The sequence below is a fragment of the Anas platyrhynchos genome, chromosome 7 (genome assembly GCF_047663525.1).
Source record: "Anas platyrhynchos isolate ZD024472 breed Pekin duck chromosome 7, IASCAAS_PekinDuck_T2T, whole genome shotgun sequence".
Lineage (NCBI taxonomy): Eukaryota > Metazoa > Chordata > Aves > Anseriformes > Anatidae > Anas > Anas platyrhynchos.
In genome coordinates, this window is record NC_092593.1 from 16,787,697 (window position 1) to 16,802,743 (window position 15,047).

At 45.7% G+C, this 15,047-nt stretch overlaps 2 protein-coding genes across 4 annotated transcripts in view; one reads left to right on the forward strand and one right to left on the reverse strand.

The window, feature by feature from the left end:
* The window catches only part of OSBPL11 (oxysterol binding protein like 11), a 34,998-nt gene extending 21,522 nt beyond the window's left edge, over window positions 1–13,476 (reverse strand). The window contains exons 1-2 of one of the 2 annotated variants that reach the window (XM_027462320.3): window positions 13,115–13,476; window positions 10,118–10,171 (exon numbers count right to left, since the gene is read on the reverse strand). In XM_027462320.3, coding sequence (XP_027318121.2) covers window positions 10,118–10,171; window positions 13,115–13,461 — 401 coding nt within the window. In that variant the 5' untranslated portion in view covers window positions 13,462–13,476. The remainder of the gene's footprint in view (window positions 1–10,117; window positions 10,172–13,114) is intronic. The other variant, XM_027462321.3, reaches the window with a different exon arrangement.
* Window positions 8,591–15,047, forward strand: part of LOC101798440 (glycerol-3-phosphate dehydrogenase [NAD(+)], cytoplasmic) — a 30,277-nt gene continuing 23,820 nt past the window's right edge. Inside the window, exons 1-2 of one of the 2 annotated variants that reach the window (XM_072040828.1) lie at window positions 8,591–8,608; window positions 9,511–9,568. The gene's annotated coding sequence lies outside the window, so the exon portion shown is untranslated. Of the gene's footprint in view, window positions 8,609–9,510; window positions 9,569–15,047 lie in introns of those variants that run through there. The other variant, XM_027462335.3, reaches the window with a different exon arrangement.

Sequence of the window (15,047 nt, forward strand, 5' to 3'; positions counted from 1 at the left end):
AAAGAAAAAGAAAAGCAATCAGATGATATCAAGTAGTAAAGCGTCAGTTTCTAAGCATCATTATCTATTCCCTGAAAACTAATTTTCACCTTCATTTTTTAGAGCGGCGCTATCTTTAAAAGAAAAAAAAAAAACAAAAAAACAAAAAAACAAAAAAACAACTACCAATACTTAACAGATTTGAATCTCATTTCTGAGATTATTTCATAAGACAGTTTAAATGGACTTACTGAACTCCAAACAATTTCCAGGCATAATTAGTTTCATCAACACTTAAGATTCATTCAACAGTCACTCTGGCGTAGTTTCAGGTAACTATAGACACATACTTGTTTTGTGTTCCCCCATTTAAGTAAGCTTTGTAAACAAAATTAATTTTCTTTAGCTTATTAAGAGAACCTCAATCATGGTCACTAGCCAAAACCTGCTGCTGGGTACTCCTATGCATGGTTCTGCTCGTCCTTAATTTCCAGAATCCTTACAGACCGTACAGGTGCTGTGCAGAAGACAACATGCATGTACAGGCCATATCAAGATATTCTGAAATATAAAGCAAGCCTGAAATGTCTCCTTCTCTGGCCTGGCAGGAAAATCCAGTTGTTTCGAAGCCTGAACTTGCAACACCCACCAGAACTAAGAACCCACAAGGGGCATGTAGTGTGGAGACTTAACATCGCTACAGACAACATACATTAGTGCTTCTTAAAATCCATTGTCCAAAGAAAGGTTTACAAGTCTTACGGCAACAAACTAATCTCCTTAAAACCACAGCTTGAAACTCAACTTTATAGAGCACATTCCCGTAACTGTAGAAATGCTGCTGTAATGAACCCAACTGGTACAGCGGAGCACAGTCCTATAGCAAAATGAGCACTCTGAGACAGGTACAATGTGAGAAGTTCCTATTTTATCCCAACAAAGAACTGAAACAACAACCCAAACATCAGACTCTAACCATTTGTTTTTTAAAAGAATCTTACATTTAAGCTATCTTATTAGATTTTAAATGTTCTGTAGCTTGCAGTATATTGAAGATTAAGGGAAAATTATTCCGAGTCCATAGGAGCAGCAGCCTGTGCCAGTCATTAGGTGGTCAAAGTGCCCCCCTATCAGCAAGGGTGGAAATGTGGGGACACACGGGACTGCTAGAGCCAGGGGAACACCTCCATTCATGGATTTTGGTCCCAACACAGTTGGACTAAGTATCGGTGGATGTGTTACAGAACAGCTGAAGCTGCTGCCCATGCTTCATTTCGAAACAGAGGCAGTTTCTCCAGAGTACACTTACTGAGTTGTCAGGTTTTTGAAGAAAAACCAAGTAGCTGATTTTTCACATTACATTTAAAAACAGCAAAACGCATCCACTAGCTGTCAGTATGACAGTACTGCCCTGCAATGGGAAGCAGCCAGTGGGACTAGCTAGGAATTTAATTAGGAATAGCTCATTAAGCAGTACTATGCAGACAAAAACAAACCCCAGGAGAGCAGACAGCATCTTAAACTCATAAAAATGCTAAGGAGACATGACCAAACACATCCCCATCGGTTGTTACTGCGCACAAGTGAAGCGCAGTTTAGACTTATTCATCGTCACAATTATGCCGAGAACTGTGAGATTGCAGTCATAAAAGTGCACGAACTTGTCTTTAATGTTCTGAAAATCATCTCTAGTCACAGCTAATTGCTTTCCATTTTGCCTAGCCGTCCAAGCTTCACCCATGCTCTGCAATCACAGCCCGCAGAGCTCAGGGAAGAGGAAGAGCTGCTGCCCCGTCCCGCTGAGGGACCCCAAGCAGTGGCACGCTCAGCAGTAAGTGCTTAACTCAATGCAAAGCTGATTTTCTGTCAGACTAGGCAATATTGGTCACGTTGTTTTCCACCTTAACTGTGTCCCTCCAACAGAGCTGTGAAAATTATTGGCCCTATGCTGAGGTTTCACCCCGCCAAAGGCCGAGCAAACTTTGAGCAGCCACGCATGCCACAGATTAACCTGCCCAAAGGGCATGAGAAACTCGGCCGGTATTTAAAACATTTCCTTGACAGTGTAAGAGCCTGGAAGCAAACAAACTAGCAGAAGAGCAAGAACACAGCCCTTGTAGGCATCCATCACACTCTCCCAGCACAAATTCACACACCATGGGCCTCGGAGTTTTCAACACTTGAAGTAAGGCTTATTTCAAAATCAGTAACATTTTTATACACTGGAGAAAAAGAAAAAAAAAACAAAACTTCAAATCCAGACTGCAAATCATAATTCACAAAAGAGAGATGGTTACTATCTTGTAAGCGTCCACCCCTCTTCCAGGAGCAGAGCTAACCTCCTAATCTCCTTTTGTGTAAACACGAGTACTTCCCTGTGAATACAGCAAAACATGCTCAACGTTATTAATAGCAAAGCCACAGAATTGTAACCAGGGCATTCCCTTCAGTAATGTTAAGGTAAGCGCCTCCAGAGCAAAATTAAATGTTGTAGCATTAGCTAAAGCAGTGTCATAAGGCAGATAAAACCCTGTTTAAAAAAAAAAAAAAAAAAAGAATATTACACAAGAATGGAATAAGTAGGGCTCTTCTGGGAGCTACGGAAAGCTTCTGAGATGGCAGATTTTGAGAGCAAGTGGTCTGGGTGCTGGCTCTGCTCAGATAACCACAGCACCAGCAGTGCTAAAATTAGTAACTTCCTTAGAAGTTACTTGCCAGCATTTATTCCAAGGAAACAATAGTGAAACTTGTTTTAAAGTTGTCTGCAGAACTTCGGAAGCCCCTATCATACCCCACTTTGGGGTTTCTGACTTTTAGAAAACAGGTTTTGGAAGTGACCAAAACCACTGAGCAGTGTTGCACAACGCTCACAGCAAGGCCTGGCTGCGCTGGGATTTTCCTCCCTTTTAGCAAAACCTGCTGCTAGCTATGTGCATGCACATGTACCTATGGGTAGTGTATCTTTCAGTAGCCAACTTGCTGCTGCTGCTACTCAAAATGCTCCCAACAGTTTCAGATTGTCAGAGGAACAGGAACAGTTCAGCCACAATGAGTCAACAGCTTCATAAAAATTTGTGTCCTTCTTTGAAGTGGAGGCAAAAAATGAGTGCAAGTGTTGCACCAGTTAGGCATGTTAAAAAAAAATAAAGTTGACACTTACTGTACTGCTTTAAGTAATGACTCCTTGCAAATCATAATCCAAGAAAAAGTTATGCAGGAACTTGTGGTATAGCACCTGAACCTCAGCCCAGCACATCTACCCCTCAATAGATAAATGTTTTTGGTTGTTGTGTTTTTTCCCTGAAGGCTGAGCACTACTGAACTTTGCTGCCCACCTATCTCACTTTTTTCAGCCCACTCAACAACATTTATAAAGTAAAATTGTCCCTGTGAGTGATTAAAGTTGATGAGAAATTACAGAATGGTCTGTACTCTTCTCAGAGGACAAGCCCGCCCCATCTCCAGTGATGTCTCCCACAAGCCATATTTTTAGATACCCAAGCACCACTCAAAGACGAGAGGAATAAAATATTCACCAAGGATTACTGTTGGTTTATGTATCCTTTCTCCCCTTACTTGTCCTTTTCTGCTACGCCCCTTCAGCTGCAGCAGCTGTCAGTGCCTTGCAGGCTGGTTTCCTCCTCGGAGGAAAAAGGAGAGCGGGTGATGGCAGGGCCAAATTCCTCCTGTATCCTGTTTACATGCAGCACCCAAGTCTCGAACACAGATGCTGAGGCACAGCAGCCCCATGGTGACGTCCTGCAGGAGCTCCAGCCAAGCCAACCTGCACCTGATGGGCACAGGGCCAACATCTTCACCAAGAGGCAGGCTCTGCGCAGGCACCTCCCCACCTCTTCTCAAGCAGGGCATTGCCAACAGCAGCACAAAAATTCACCTACCCACCAGGACAGAGCTCGCAGCACACTTCGAGGCTGTCCCTCTGCCAATTTTAACTTTGATGGGGCCCAGGCAGCACCATGGAGGAGACTAAAAGCAGCCAGGCTTCTGCAGGTCCTGCAGCTGCTTGAGGAGCAGAGCAGCAGCCAAAGGCTTCCCTGCGGATTTCCGTAAGCTCCAAGCAGCTGCTGGCTGCACGTGGATCTGAAGAAAGCACAGTCAGAACAATACAAACCAATGAATGGCTCTGACTACACAGTTTGAAAAAACAGCAGGAACCATTTTTACTGAACTTGGTCTGTAACAGCTTGCTTATTCCTCATACACCACTGCAATGTGCTTGTCTACAAGGTATTAATTCCCCTTTTCGTTAAAAGGAGGTGGGGAGAAGGAAGAGAAGATAAAGGGGGGGAGGAAAAAGCTATGTCAGCAGTGGAAACTGTGCAAATTATCTTCTGTGACTGCAGAGATCTTGCCGGCACACCCAGCAGGGCAAGGCAGAAGCCTTCATCCAGCTAGCAGCAACACATTAGTTCTGCTTTTCCAAATGATTTTGGAAGAAATAAAAAGCTGGCCTGGCCATGCAACTCACCACCAAGACCATGCAGTCAGCTGTAAAGTAGCCGCAAGAGCTCCTGTTCGTCAGCTCATCTGTTTCCACTGTGTTCGACTGTGAGTTAGAAACCAAACAACAAGTGCAAAGAAGAAATGTCCAACAACATGACAACACTGACTGTAAACCCTGTGAACAGAACTGCTGGCTGCAAGCATGAAAACATGCTAGCAACACACATGTTTGTTAAATGTAAGAACTTCTCTGCATGTTCCTGTAAACCTTTAGGAGTGCACATGAACTGGAAGAGAAGCACTAAAGAGGACCCAAAATGAGCCCAAGCCCTGCAAGCCCAAGTTATCGACGAGGCAGTTGCATTTGCACCTAAATTTTCTCCTGGCACTAAGTTCTCCAGGGGAACATGACAAATCTAGCTTACAACATTTTCTGCTGTTGTTGTTTTGTTCTTTTAAGGCATACTAATTAGACTTTCAATTTTTTTTCTGCGTTAAAGGCCACGGATCAATTATACACAAATGAAACAATACTGTAACACTTCTGCAGGGTAGCAATGGGAAAAAGAAAAGGAGAGAGACCATTTAATGAATGAGAAGCAAAATACTGCTCTCACTGGACTACTGTAAAGCTGGTAATATTTAACTACGTTATCATTTAAGGAGCTCTTTAGCTCTCATCTGCCTGTAAAAAAAAACTGCAGTGAGTTTCAGCTAAGCAATTTCTCTTGCATGTATGTAAAGAGCTCGAGTCAGCATGAACTCTACCCACACACAATTTATTTGTGGGTTTGCATCAGCATAACACAAAAGAAGCTGGACCTGAGAGTCAGCAGCCAGCCCTGCAGATTATTCTGCAAGGATAACCAGTACTCAAGCTACTGCTGAACAAGTAACTGCGGATTTAACTCACAGCAATATCTTAGAGGTGAAAGGTACAAAAACCAGGCAGCTCAGGAGGTATGAACTCTCCACCTTACGCCCTTGGAGCACAGCTATTGCTTCCTGTAACTAACAGCATTCACGTTGCCAGTTTATGGCTGCACACCATAACGCGCAGCTTCACGTATTATTGTTACCAGAAACCAAACCTTTCCCTTCCAGTCCAGTTTCATCAAGCTCAGGCAGCTGACAGTTAAAGCTGCTCTGCTCAGCAAACAGCAGCAACGTAACATAACAACGTAACGCAAGCTGGGCAAACACACTGATGGATGAGCACCTCTGAAATGCTGCAATATCTGCTGTCTACAGCCCTTCAGAAAGTGGCAGACACTGGCAAGTACTAGTCACAGACACTGGTGCTAAAACCAGTTAGTTACTCTAAGCACCCTCCAGCGTGTTTTAGCTCATTAACTGCTATGCATATTTTTCCCTCAGGCATTTTGGTCTGCTTCTAACCTCTTCTAACCTAGGAGCTCTTAAAACATAGGTATGGACACTGATTAGTTATCCAGATAAAAAGTAGAGACATTTATTTTTTGAACAATCTTTGAGACATTTCAGGTTAAACAGGATAAAAATTACTATTTCCAAACAAGCAAAAATATATCCATCCTTGGATATGCTCAAAACTCAATTGGAGAAGGCCCTAAATGACCTGTTATAACTGTGAAGCTGGCCCTGCTCTGTGCATGAGGCTGGACTAGAGATATCCCAACCCAAACTATCCTATAGCTTTTAGATATACAGAAATGAACCCAAAATATTCCTACATTAAACTTGAGGCATGAGGTACTCAGCAGGTTTAAGCGCTAATTAAGAAAGCATCTGTGTTAGTTTAACCACTCATGGTCATCACAACAAACAAAAATATCAGGACTACTTTCTTGGTCAGTGCTTTAAGTGGACGCTAATCCCCACACAAGAAATTACTCAAAACCTTTCCTGTTCATCGCACAGTGAACATCAGGCGTTATTCATTTGATATTCATACTCCCACAAAAAGCTTTCCTATGAGTTTCTTCTCCTGTGCTTGTTAGCGATGTTTATGAAGGAGTGATGCACCAAACAATAAAGAAAGAGGATACTGTCATCCCATTTTACTGAACGGATGTACAGTGAATTTTCAGCCTTTCTAGCTATGAGCTTGCTGCGGCCCATTTTTTTCCCTACCATATTTTTGCAGTTGATATTTTCAAATCACAGCTTCTGGTGATTTCAGCTGCAGCTGTGACCCTGCAACAGTTCTGCAAAATCAAAGCCAACTGTTCCAAACTAGGCCTCTGAGAAAGAGGAACATACAATTAGTGATTACAGAGGAAGAACAGTTTAAAGAGCGTGACTGTTAGCACAGAGGAGGTCAGAGCCAGGGTGAGAAACGAGCACATGAACACAGCGTCCTGCAGCTCTACCTCGAAGACTTTTGGCTTTCAGTTGCAGACCACTCGGGCATCGCAGCTCCACTGCAAATGAAGTCAACTTCGGCAAACTGAGCTCTGTTGGAAATTAACATCGGTGCCTAAACACTAAGCACATTTTTAAAGATTTTCAGACTCAAAAACTTAGAAATTTACACATGAAAGACAAAAAGGCACATCCGAGGCAAAAAGCCTTCCCCGTGACACTGACGTTCCTGCTCCAAAGCAGAGAGGCATCCCAGGTTATCAAACATGATGTTGCCAGCTTAACACACAAAATACCAGCACTTCTCCCCCCCCATTTCAGCCTGTTGCATTTCATCATTAGATGTGCCACACAGAAAACCTGAAACCACATCAGCTTTGCAAGCACCCTAAAATGAAAGTTGTCAGACAGCGTTATCAGCAAGCAGTGATCCCTACAATAAAAACACATCACACCAGCTGATGATGGGCATGTGTGTCAAGGCAACATCCCTAAGTAAACAGGGTGCTGTGGTTTTCATGGTACTGTGAGTACAGCATAAGAACCAACCTAGGACAATCTACCAGCAGCAGCTGGCACTTTCTGCTTGTACATTAAGCAGTGTGATTAGGTCACACGCAGTTTGTTTTTCATCTTCTCTCTAGGGAGAGAGCGTGTGTGGCAGAGGAGGATGTTAATATTGTAGGCAATTTTAATTAACATGCTGCTACACGATTATGTTAGAAAAGGCAAGTTGAGAAAGTACCCTTCGCACTTCCAGGATTGGCGCTTGTAATGGCCATTAGCTCCTGGAGAGATCTGTTCTAGGGAAAGCACAAATTGTTGGATGGTTAAAAGCTATTTAGAAGTTTCTGCTTCTTCAGTTCAGCTTAATTTTTAACTCTGAACGAATATTCCAGTATTAAGAAAAGTATCCTGCATGTCAGAACCAACTCCCATGTTTGTTGCTCCTGCCCCAGCAGCTTTTACAGCCTGCTCTGGGAAGCAGGAGAGGGATACGGCTCTTGAGAGCTGCTCATGGAGCAGCCACAGGGCTGGAGACAAACTCAGAGCTTGCCGCCCCAGTTCAGGTCTCTGCTAGAACACCAGCCATCACCACGACCTATTTAAGTTGCCCAAACCTGTTTCTCCAACTCTACCCACTTATTACACACTTCTCTCAATTCACAATGAATCTGGGCTGTCATCTGCTCCATCTCCTTTCTTTCAGTCTGTGAGCACCAACGCTCACCTGCCTTTTGAGAAGTGCTTGGAGCTTTATCAAGGACAAAAATAAGTGCGATAAATAATGATCTTAACATTTTATTAACAATGAACAGATTGGGGGGGTGATATAAGCAGCTGAGCATTTTAAACACGGCCTTCTTGTGTTGTGAAGAGACAACTACATCGAGCGCAGTGTTTCTCAGTCAGTGCTACGAGTACGGTATACTCATTAAGGAAGGACTCAGATGAGGATAAATAAATCCAGGCATGGGGCTTTTCAGCCACTTCCCACCATCATGGTGAATGAACGTGACATCCATCCGCGTCTGACTGCTGGTACCAGAACAGAGGGCAACTCGCACAACCACCGGCACCGTGAGATCCCCGGCAGCCGGGGCCTTCCACCACCAGATGGCCTGGGCGCCATCACAGGCCTCCAGAAACAGGCTGAGGTCACCGTGACACAAGCGTGACATCAGAGCCATCATACAATCAGCAAAACCCTCCATAGAAACGTAATAAGTAATAAATGGAAGCGGTGGGCGTTGCCCTGATGTCACAGAGCCGGGCGGCTGCGGGAACCTGAGGTAACGCCGCACCAGCTGAGGAAGCTGAGGTAACACCATGTTATGGCCTGGAGGGGGCTTGGGGACACCCAGCACCAAAACCCCACGCGTGACCCCAAATAATTAGCTCCAGACAGCACAGGGAGGAACCCCAGGACGTGGGAGATGGGAAATAAAAGTGCTTGAGCTCCCGGTACTTCCTTACTGGGAGCTGTCCCAGCATGACATTTGCATAACGTTTCTTTTTTTATACTTTTCAAGTGATAGGGACTTAAATTCCAGCCTGTTCTCAGGAGTCCAAAGTTAATTAGGCCAGCTAATACACCGTATGGCAGCCTAAGCAAGAATTAGATGCTTACATTAATGCTATAATGAGAAATGCTGGTCAGAGACAGGAGTGAAGGATCAGCAAGGGAGAGGCTCACTGTAGGAAGCGCTGTTAGATATCGCGTTGCCGTTACCCAGTTTATCTGCTTCTGCCAAGCTGCTTTCAGCTTTAAAGGGCGAAATGCATGAAATTTATCCTCCACATTCCAAGAATGCTTAATCTTGAACAGAAAAACACAGAAACTAGAAAAACTCTACATATTATCCTCACAACTAAGACCGACATTAACTCCACCCTCAATAAAAAGGGCTCTTATCAACATCTGCTCAAGACGATGGTATCAGTTTCAAGACACTTCCCTTTGTTGGAGCTAATTAATTCATTTCACAAGACAGCATGAAAAAAATAATAGTAATTAAGCACTTCCACAGCCTAGCTCAGTCTCACACACTTTGCTTCCACTCATCTGAAGTGCAGCAGATTGTCACCCCAAGTCAACTGAGATCAAACTCACAAGTGCAACCACCCCCCCCCTTTAAAACACGTTTCCCATGGTATTATTTTATGGGAAGGGTCCACAATCATCTTGAAACACAGAATTAAAAATATACCCATGTGTTTCAGCTGCCTGTTCTGCTGCACTACTGCATGCTCATCTGCTCCAATAGAAGACTGATTTAAGGTCAGTAACTCTTCACATTGTTTTGGTTGATTGTTTTCAGGGGAGAGCCTTTGTTGTTGGTGTGTTGTTTTTTTTTTGGTGTGTGTTCATTTATGAAGAGCAGTCAGTGTCAACTGCAAAACAAAGCCTTTCAAAGACAACTGTCACCCAGCATTCAATTTCTTAGATTTTTGAATTTGACTTTTAAAAGAGTTATGATGCTATAACGCTGCTCTTTTTGCCAAAGCCCTCTCCGCTGTTTGTTTGCATTGCTGTTTACTCACTCTCAGCCTTTTTTACTCTGGCCCAAAGGCCTGTGGAGTAATGTAACAAGAGAAACCATCTTAAGCTGATAAACTAAGTGCACAGAATGCATCCAGCATGAGGAACTCGCTTTCCTGTCGTTGCCACCCCTAGAGGAAAAAGTCTAGGAAACTGACTCCCTGCCTTAGAAACTGCCTCCACTGAAACGTTCTGATATATTAATTCACAGCCCGGCAGCATTTAGTAAACTTTCAAGAACAGATAAAGTTAACTTGCTTCCTTGAAAAACAGCAAAAGACATCTGACCTGTAACACTTCACAGACATCTGTGGCAACATCCATAGTGAACAGATGCTTAAGCTGTTTAAGAAATAAGGAACAAAGATAGTTACCAAAAAGAAGACATGAGGAACTAAAAAGCAAATAAGTTTTGAAATATAACTTGTAATCTTAAAATCAGCTATCACTAGGAAATTAATGAGCATGTACATATATTTCTACCAGCAAGGGAAGAAGTGCTGTGAGCCCTTTTAAAAGAAACTGATTTGATTTATGCATTTGAGAACAGAACCATGAAGAAAAATGTGAGAGGACAGCACATTAGCACATCTCCAACGGGGAAAGACAATCTCATTTCTCTAGTCAACTGCAGTGCCTTGAACTTTTATCTTCGGAGATAAACGAGAACCAGTTATTGCAAGTCATTTCTCTCAAAATTATCTGAAATTCCCTCAAGGCAGGCTGAGAGGATTTGTTATATTTCCTTGGCAAGTACTCTGACCAGCTTTCTATTTAGCTCACAGATACAGATTCTGCTTGTGAAATTTTTGTTATTTGAATGACTATGATTCACACATCATACGAGTACCTGCCAAGGCTGTCGCCTTTCTCTCACTGCTTCCAAGCTACTCTGTTCACTCAATCTAGAGCAGTGCAAAAATTAATGAAGATGATCAAGACTAAAAGTAGAATAGCTGAATGCAAATGGGCAATGCCACTTCCTAACTTGATAACTGTGCATGAAGCACAGCCTCTCAGGCTCTTTCTTATCTACTTCACTGTAACGTAATGTTCACGCTGTTACTGCTATCAGTCAAGAAAAGGCAGCTCAGCATTGGCTGCTCTCAGACACACTCTGAGACTCATCACACATCCATAAGTAAGCAAGATAATTTCCTGTCAGATGTCTAGAAGCGCAGTTTCTCCAGACTCCCATACTCAACAACTAAGTCAAAAAAATAAAAATAAAAGAGTACCTTCCTTCACTCCAAAGAAACTGAGCTATACAAGCCGCAGGAGGCACCGCTGTGTGGGCTGCCCAAACTCATCACACACAGGCTCTGAGTAGAGCATGTCTGCAAAGAGATTTATCTGTACTTCTACATAACCTGAAGCATTCAGCTGCCTCTGGTGGTTTCTTCTCCACTGAAAAACATTAGGCCTAACCCTTTACTACAGCTCTTTAAAAAACCTCCCTACTACTTCCCTACAAAACCGTAAAGTTAGACTTTCTGCTCCATTTTTTAATATTCTCTGGACACGCACCGTACAACAAGGAAGCGTGACTTTCCAACTCTCTGAGATTCAGTTGTCATTATTTCAGGTTCCAGTAATGCTAAAGATTTCTGTCCCCTTCCCCCCCCACACACACACCATCGTGATTCCCCATTCATAGCAGTGAAGTATGAAGTACTGGCCCCATTTGTCTTACAACCATGCTTTGAAAAGACACTTCACCAAGTACAGAGTTACGCTTCTGCACCACACAGTCTGTGCTGACACAGTGCTTCAGGACCTTACTTCTGCTACACTGCACGACCACGCACTGCCCACGCCCTGTGCCAGGAAAGTTAAAAAGAGAGAACTTCCACCACCAGAAATGTTTCTAAACCCACTATTTTAGGTACTGACCCATTTATTACTAGAGAGATCTTTCTTTACTCGACAACGTTCCGTAATAAAAGTAAGCATGCAAAAACTAAACTGCAGCATCCTGACAGGAAACCATCGTAGGGAGGCAGGGGGAAAACGTGATGTTTTGTCCCTGATTAAACATAAAAAGTCAAACAGAGCTGTAAATAGATTCCCAACAGAGCGGAGATTAACAGCAAGGTACCTCAGTGTCCATCATAACACAATTAATATATTAAACTCGTCCCAAAGACCTACAAAATAACAAGTTTCCACTAGAGCAATTTCAGCCACGTAGTGGTAGTCGCAAGGCGTATCTCGCTGGCTGCAGTGAGGTTGGTGGGCTCAGCACAGCCTCTGCCCTGCGAGCCACAACAGTGAGCATGAGCAACAGAAGAGCCGGGTGGGTGATCCTGAAAAGGGGGCTTTCAGAAGGAAGTTACTTACGACCTAGGTGCTCAGAGACGCCTGCACTGCCCACTCCCTGTTAAAATCATTAGGCACGAAGCACCCTTGCCAGCTGGGCCTAGGTGTTTGTTTCTACAAGGCAAGTGGGTGACCCCCCAACATCCCGTGCAGAAGCACAAGGCGCCCCTTCTGCCCCCAGGAGCAGGACACAGCAGTGTCCACTGACTGCTCGGGAGGGTCTCCATTAGCAGGAAAAATGCGCAAACTTCACAGAATTGTGCTAATTTCAATGGCAACACAGCTCAACTCCAGTGGAGGATGAAAGCCCTAAAGCAGTCACAAGCCCCTCGAACCTTAGACGTCCTTGATCTGGATGGGAGCAGCAACTCCTTGAACCAGAAAACGCTCACTCACAGGAAGCGTTTTAATTTGAATCTGTTTCTAATGAACCCTGTGGGGCCAGCTTTCCCCACGCTCCCCTCACCCTAGGCAGGCTGGCGGTGAGCGGCCACCACAGCACACCAGGCAAAGCTCGGGGAGCTTCTGGCAGGCACCGAAACACACCAAACATCGAGGTTACGGTCCCAACGCAGGCAGGCCACGCTAGAGTTCAGCACAAAGTTTATTATTTTATAAGTGCCGGAGGGAGGGAGGCACATCCCCGACAACTCGGAGCGTGTGCCCGTAGCCTGGCAGGGGGCAGCAGCAGCCAGCAGGGCGCGTCCCCCCAGCACCCCCGGCCACACGACAGCCGCCTCCAAGCGACGGCGCACACCCCCCCGAAGCAATCTAACCAAAAAAATAACTAAAAATAATACAAATTAAGAACTAAACCACGCGGCGGCTTGCAGCTGGCAGCCAGCAGCCACCCCCGGGGCGCTGCCCGAGCTGTCCCGGCGGAGGGCACCGCCACCCGCCCCGGGCTCTCCGAGCACCGGCGGCTCCCGCAGCCCCCCCCCACCTCCCCGGCCCCGCCGTGCCCACCTGTAGTGCCAGCCCTTGGCTCCGCGGCCCCCGCCGCTCTTGCCGCCGCTCTGCCCCGCCGCCGCCGGCGGCTCCGCCTTGCCCTCGCCCTCCGGCCCCTTCATGGCGGCCGCGGGGTCGGCGCACTGCATGGCGCCGCGCCTCCCGGCCCCGCTCAAGCCGGCCCCATGCGGGCTGAGCTGGGAGATGGCAGCGGCGGCGGCTGCCCGCGCCCCCCCGGAGCCCCGCTCGGCCCGGCTCGGCTCCCCGCACGGCCGGGGAAGGCCGGAGCGCTCCGCTCTGCTCCGGACCGCCCCGCTCCGCCCCGCTCCGCCCGGCCGCCCCTTCCGCCTCAGCGCCGCCGCCATCTTTGGTGCGGGCAGCGCCCGGCGGGGGCGGTGGCCGCCATCTCCCAGCTCCCTCACGGGCGCTGGGTAGACCTGGCGTCCCTCAGGAGAGGGCGAGCACGCCTGGACGAAAATAAAGGAGTTTAAACAAACACCGAAGTGCGCCCGCCCGCCCCCGGGGATGTGGGAGGGTTGTTACAGGCAGCACCGTGACAGACAGCCCCCATACTGCTCCTCCAGGCGGGTTACCCAGGAGGAATGCAGCCCTCCTCTGTGGGCATCCACTGCAAACAGAAGAGAGGGAATCCCTCCCAACTGGGCAAAGCCGACCTATTTGGTCATTACTGGCACAAAGAGTTTAGGGCTGTTCAGGATATCTCGGTTTAAAGGACGTTTTAGGTAGCCTGCCAAACAAGCTTCTGTCAAAGAGCCGGTGAGCAGGCTCAGACACCGCTCAGGCACCAGCATTTCTTTTCAGGAAAAGGTTTTCTGCCAGTGGGAGCGGTTCTCCCGGCCGGCTGATGCCCTCTAGTGAAAGATTTCGGCAGTCCTCGTGGAAAAATATTTCATTTCAAATCAAGCACCAGACTTGATGCCAAGTTTGATACCAAATATTCAGAGAAACCCACATCTGTCCTCCAGTTCAATTTCTGCAGAGACCCATACAACAGGGCCAAACTCAGAAGTTCCCAGAGCTTTATTCACCAAGCAAAGCCTGACCTTGAGAGGAAATACACACTTCTTTCTATTTTGCCACTAGATACTGCATGTGGGCAACAGTTAAGCATTTTTTTTCCTTCACAGAATGACACAAAGCTAACTGGGAAAAATAGTTTTCGGTTTGTGTAGTCTTTCAGGTCAGGCATCACTTTTGCAAAAGCAAAATACAGTTGATTGTGGCTGTACTACTTCTTAAAATCAGGGTTGAAGGATACTTCCCTTGGTTAGCTGCTCCACATCCCATTTCACCCCATCACTTCTTCATCCTCTCCAGCTCACAGGCAGGGTGCTTGGACACACAGCCACCTACCTTTTTGTGGTCTCACTTTCAGCACTGCTATATTACAGTAAACAACTGTTACACAAAAGATGCTAAAAGTGCCCTCCCTATATGAGAATACATGTAGGTCAAACAGAAACAAAAATGCAAAGTTATTTCAAACAGTTCATTTGGCCAGTTGCATCCCTTCAACACAGAGAACATCCTTCCCTGACAGCAGCTTCATAACCCTAGAGGCTCTCTTGGTCTCTCCCATCAGCACATTCCAGATTTCCCAGCAACATTCAAAACATTTTTGCCTTTGGCCATCAGATGAGGATAGGATTTGACAAGTATCATGTCTTTAAAATGTATTTATAAATACCAAGCCAGCTTTAAGTTAGCCCATATTGTTCCTCCTTGCCAAGCACGCACACAAAATCTGACTAACAGACCACAGTGAGGCAGTGAGGACTGCCTGTTGCACCTACAGCTATAATATGTCTTACAGAGACATAATATATTACCACTGCACAGGCATAAAATCCCCCACTTCTGCCTTTTTACAAGCACACTCATCACTGCAGGAAAATAAAGGCTTTTTCAGCTGCATGTTTCTCCCGTGGAA